Raw genomic sequence first — 5565 nt, forward strand, 5'->3', positions numbered from 1 at the left:
TTTCTTGGCCCCCCCCCCCCCCCCCCAGTTGGTTTCTCTTTAGAAACCTTCTTGTTCTTTATCTTCTTCTTTGACTTGGAAGAGACCTATCAGTGTTCATGCCCTTCATTGTAGCATGTGAAGTGCACAACATATTGTGCAAATCAGATTTGGAACAATGAAGTTTGTTCACGTGGAAATTCATTATGAAAGGCCCAAAAAATCTGGAAGAGGCTGTAGAATTATGTCTACTTCAAGCTTAATGTCAATGAAGATATATAATTCTTTCAATAGACAATAAGCCAACCATATTTAGGACATGATCTCCTAGATTTCCTCATTCTTATAGTTTTGCTCGAAATAAAGCCTTGGTAACCTCATAATGTGCAATCCTACTGTGTTCACCGTACAACTCATAGAGGCAAGTATATAACTCTTAGCTCTCAAATTATCGTCCTTCCACTTATCAAACGCTACAACCTCAGCATTATGAACAACAAGCTGATCAACATCAATATCATCTGGTATGACACCAATCAGTAGATGATCTTGGATCAAAACATAACTGATCTTTTCCAAATTGAGAACAATTTCTTCGAGTATTTTTTACAAAGGATTTAAAGCCATTTCAAATTAACTACAGAAAATAACATTAATTATTAGGCATGATTCTTTATTAAACTATTCAATTTTTGAAATTACGATTAAATAGTATCTCTCACTAAAGTTTTCGAATCATGCACTTCCCAAGTAAGAAACAGAAATCCTGTTGGAAGATTTCTAATGGGTAATCGAGGTCATACAAATTTATCTCATTCCTCACCTTAAGGGGCATCTTGGAATTCGAAAGATTTGTAAGTGGCGAACTCTTGTCAATACATCTCATGCATGATTCAATTTTATTAAACTTGAGCACCATGGCCAATTGAACCTCACCTTAAGGGACATCTTAGCTCAATGGACTCAGTTAAGTCAAACCCACCATCCCGGGAACAAGTAGAATTGAACTTTGACTTTTCTCACCTTTAGTGGTTTCTTGAAAAATAAAGTTTCTAAGTGTTACCACATCACATGTTTAAAATAAGAAAATCAAAATATTTTAAACTAACACGTTGCCCCTATGTTGGCATAGTCGACACCGTGTTAGGAAAAATACTTGATTTCTTACGACGGTGGAGAGCCACAATTAGGTAGTCTCAACTCTTGAGGCCTAACCGTTTACAACTTAATATTTAATATAGGGAATATTTAAAACATTAAGTTTCACTTTACTCATGCAACATTTTTAACATATATCACATATATAAAGTGCATGAAAAGTAAACTTGATATCGGTCATGAACTTCTAAATGGTCAAAATTGAGCCAGCTAATTTTGACCGTGCACAGTGAAAGTGAAAAATTAAAATCCTATCTATTACATGTAAGCTTCCATCATACATAGCCTTCGGATCTTCAACTCTTGAAGTCTTCGGGATCTTTGTGCATAAATTTTCTATCTACCATAAAAGGGGTACATATTCCATGGAAGAGATTTGCATTACAATAATACATAAGAGGCACGTAGACCCCAATTTTAATTATCACAAAAAACGGTGCAAAATCTAAAATAAATCACATTCATTCAAGTGGTCCTAAGTCCATGACCAAACCGATATGCTAAGCAATCCATACATAGCATAAAATAAATAATGCATTAATTTATGGCTTTATAAGATATAATCCAATTATACCATAAAAAATTTAGGTTAATCTAAAAAGTTTTATATGGAAACAAATTTCCATATAACAAATCAAAACTTTACATTAATTAATTAATTTCATACTAAAATCAAATTTGCATGAAATCAATCAATTACTATTATAATTTTATTTTAAATTAAACATTTTAATATAAAATATTATAATAATGGAAACTTACCTAAATAGCATTCAATTATCACATAAAGAATCACTATTTAAGCATAAAAATAAATATTTAAAGATTATAACAATATAATTATTACTACCATAAAAATCATATTTTAAATGGTAACAATAATATATTATCATATAATCTTTCAAAATATTAATTTTTCAAATATAGAAAATAATCATTATGATAATAATTAGTAATACAAAAAACTCATATTCAATTAGTAGTAATTAATTTTCAATTACCATTATAGAAAATTTTCAAATATGATTAATACAAGCGCAGCGGAAGCATCAATCACTTTTTCTATATTCTACGTTTAAAGTGGGAGTCAGAAAGTTTTTACCATTTAAGCGTGATTTGGCAGAATCAAATATGTCATGACTCATTAATAACTCATTATTAAATAACTCGTAATTCATGAGTGACACCTAGAAGTATGTCATGACTTCCTAGTTGAAAATAAATATATTTTGATATATTATAATAAACCTTTCTGTTACAAATATCATGCAATGCAATATTTCTTTCACAACACTTGTTCTGAACCAGGTAAATGTCATGGTCAAACTTGGTCAGCGTTGTAAGATTATTGAATAGACTAGAATATCCACGTTACCTCAATGCGGTGGATCCTCTATTGAATGCACACATTTCTCCGTTCAATACTAAACTAGGCCACCATGTACACTCATAGCCTCATAAGAAACAAAATACACATACCGGCAAAAACTAGTTCACCATATGTAAGAGACAACCATGTCGTCTCAAGTCAAAGAATTATTGCATACTTGTAACATGCAACATACGGATGACACATAGGTAAACACCGTGTGGTACGTTGTAGTCAGTCATTGTTCAATGACTTGTTCTCTAACAATTATCCACATGTTCACTCTTTGTATCTCATATAGAATGTCATAAGACTCACCATAACAAGGATAATGTGCAAGTCTTATCGGAATTCTAATGCTCAATTAGAATTCCTATGACTAGGAGTATTTTTACAATACTTCATTTATATATTAATTTTTCGTCACTTATATTCTTAACTCTTAAGAATGAAGAATTATAACACAATTCTCACGGTTCTCAATTTTCGTGAGAGTCTGTTAATTTAAAAATTAAAAATGCTTTTTTTTTTTTCATTTTCCTGAAAGTAGACACTGCACGCTATTAATAAGTTAATTTCTATATATGCGTGTGCAAATCAAAAATTCCAAAACAAATCCAGATGTCAACGCTATACATACTGTAGTAGATAGTTATTGCCTTATTGGATTATCTAGGGTGGCCATTCAAATAACATAAAGGACACTTTTTCCCCTAAGAGAACAAAATGAAAGTAATAGGCAAAATTACAAAAACCGCATTAACAATGGCTCCTTTTTGTCTTTGTATCATCCTCCCTCCCTCATTCCCATGGGCCCCACAAACATCAATAAATAGACTTGCGGAGGTCTCAGATCGTAGACCATCAACAATTATTTTGTACAAATAATCTCATAGTGTCAACATGGTTTGCCGGGACAACCCAGTAGTACACAAAATCTGCGAATTGTACGATGAGATTTCGAGGTTGGAGAGCCTGAAGCCCTCCGAGGATGTCGACACGCTGTTCACACAGCTAGTCCACGCGTGCATCCCACCAAACACTATAGACGTCTCTAAGCTCTGCTCCAAAATTCAAGATATGACGTCTAACCTCATAAGGCTCTGTGGTGAAGCTGAGGGCCTTCTTGAATCCCATTACTCCAATATTCTTGGTTCTCTCCCTGACCCCCTCCAAAACCTTTCCATTTTCCCTTACTTCAATAACTACCTCAAACTAAGCCTCCTCGAGTTCGATCTCCTAAGTAGGCATTGCGGCGTCGCCCCGCCGCGTCGTCTCGCGTTTGTGGGGTCCGGCCCCTTGCCGTTATCGTCCATAGTCCTGGCCACGTGCCACCTCACGGCCACGGATTTCCACAACTACGACATTAATCCCGCGGCCAACTCCCTGGCGGCGCGTTTGGTGGGCTCGGACCCGGGTCTCGCCCGCCGCATGTTCTTCCACACCGCGGACATCATGGGCGTCACGTGCGACTTGAAGGAGTACGATGTGGTGTTCCTGGCGGCCCTGGTGGGGATGGATAAGGAGGAAAAGGGGCGAGCTATAGACCACTTGGCTAAGTACATGGCTCCCGGGTCGCTCCTTGTGGTTCGGAGCGCCCACGGGGCACGTGCGTTTCTCTACCCTGTGGTGGAGCCTCGTGATCTCCGAGGATTCGAGGTTCTTACGGTGTACCATCCGACGGATGACGTTATTAACTCCGTGATCGTCGCGCGGAAGATGCCGCTGCCGGCGGCCGTTCATCCCTATGATAATAATCAGCAGGGGTCGTCGATGGTGCTGCCAAGCAAGTGTTCTTGTGCGGAGATTCACGCCTTCAATCCACTCAACAAGTTGAGCATGATTGAAGAGTAGGGTTCTTGAAGATCAGAAGAAGAAGGGGAGATCTGATCTGATATGATCTCCCTCTATTTCCATTGATTTGGTTAATCATCAATTATCATCGTATTTGTTGTTGTTGTTGTTGTTGTTAGTTTTCTCTGCATGTCTAACTGTTTTAATTACCATGGTCTCATCAGTTTCATACAATACATTGTCTCCCCCACCCTATTTGTGTTCCTATCCTTTCCATATGTGTGTCAATTTCATCAAGAATGGGAAATGGCAGGCCATACCCTTTGAGCATTTAATTTGTTGATCTTCTTCATATCCACTTTATTTCTCCATCTATCCCAATATTTTTATTTATCATTTTGCACCTAATGTCTAGTTTCTAATTTTTTTTCTCTGTTTAAATGGATTGTACTTTATAAAAACGTTTCAGATAAAGAATAAGGGAAATGACTCTGTATGTAGTGTAGCGCCTTAAAATTTAGAATCAATTTCATGATATTCACTACATTCCGTAAATATTGTTTACATTTTGCACATTACATCTAATTTTTGTTTTTTTTTTCTCCTCTTATATAGACATACAGTACTTTATGAAAACATTTTGATATCTATTAGCCAACTTGTTTGGGTTAAAAAGAAATCATGATGGAAAAGGAAATAAGTATTTAGTAGCAAAATGGAGCAAGTAACAAAGAAGAAGACTCATGACGCCCATCTATAACATACTCCAAAGTATTCACTTCATTCTGTAAATACTGTTTGCATTTTGCACATGATCGACATCTAATTTTTATTTTTTTTCTCCTCGGTTTAAATGGACAGTACTTTATTAAAACATTTTGATAAATGTTGGAATTATTAGTCAATTTGTTTTGGTTAAAAAGAAACCATGATGGAAAAGAAAATAAGTGTTTCGTAGCAAAAAGGGGCAAGTAACAAAGAAGAAGACTCATGACGTCCATCTATAACATACTCTTGTGTACATTTTGCACATAACATCTAGTTTTTTTTTTTTCCTCTGTTTAAATGGACAGTATTTTATGAAAACATTTTGATAAATGTTGGAATTATTAGTCAATTTGTTTTGGTTAATTAAAAAAAAAAATCATGTTAGAAAAAGAAATAAGTGCCCCACGGCAAAATGGGAAACAAGATAAAAACAAATTAGGAATCAAACATTTAGACATACACCAACAAGAAAAATTGCAAAGTCACCATCGATCCAT

General features: G+C 35.4%; 1 protein-coding gene across 1 annotated transcript; it reads left to right on the forward strand.

Annotated features, from left to right (window-relative positions):
* Positions 1-3357: 3357 nt before the first annotated feature.
* On the forward strand, positions 3358-4693 carry LOC116005496 (nicotianamine synthase-like). The gene has a single exon (XM_031245701.1). It carries the CDS (start codon positions 3410-3412, stop codon positions 4358-4360), a length of 951 nt encoding a protein of 316 aa, XP_031101561.1. The 5' UTR covers positions 3358-3409; the 3' UTR covers positions 4361-4693.
* Positions 4694-5565: the final 872 nt, after the last annotated feature.

The sequence above is a fragment of the Ipomoea triloba genome, chromosome 15 (assembly GCF_003576645.1).
Source record: "Ipomoea triloba cultivar NCNSP0323 chromosome 15, ASM357664v1".
Taxonomy (NCBI): domain Eukaryota; kingdom Viridiplantae; phylum Streptophyta; class Magnoliopsida; order Solanales; family Convolvulaceae; genus Ipomoea; species Ipomoea triloba.

Excerpts from the sequence above, each read along its gene's own strand:
- LOC116005496 (XM_031245701.1), top strand. The coding sequence starts at position 3,410 with ATGGTTTGCCGGGACAACCCAGTAGTACACAAAATCTGCGAATTGTAC.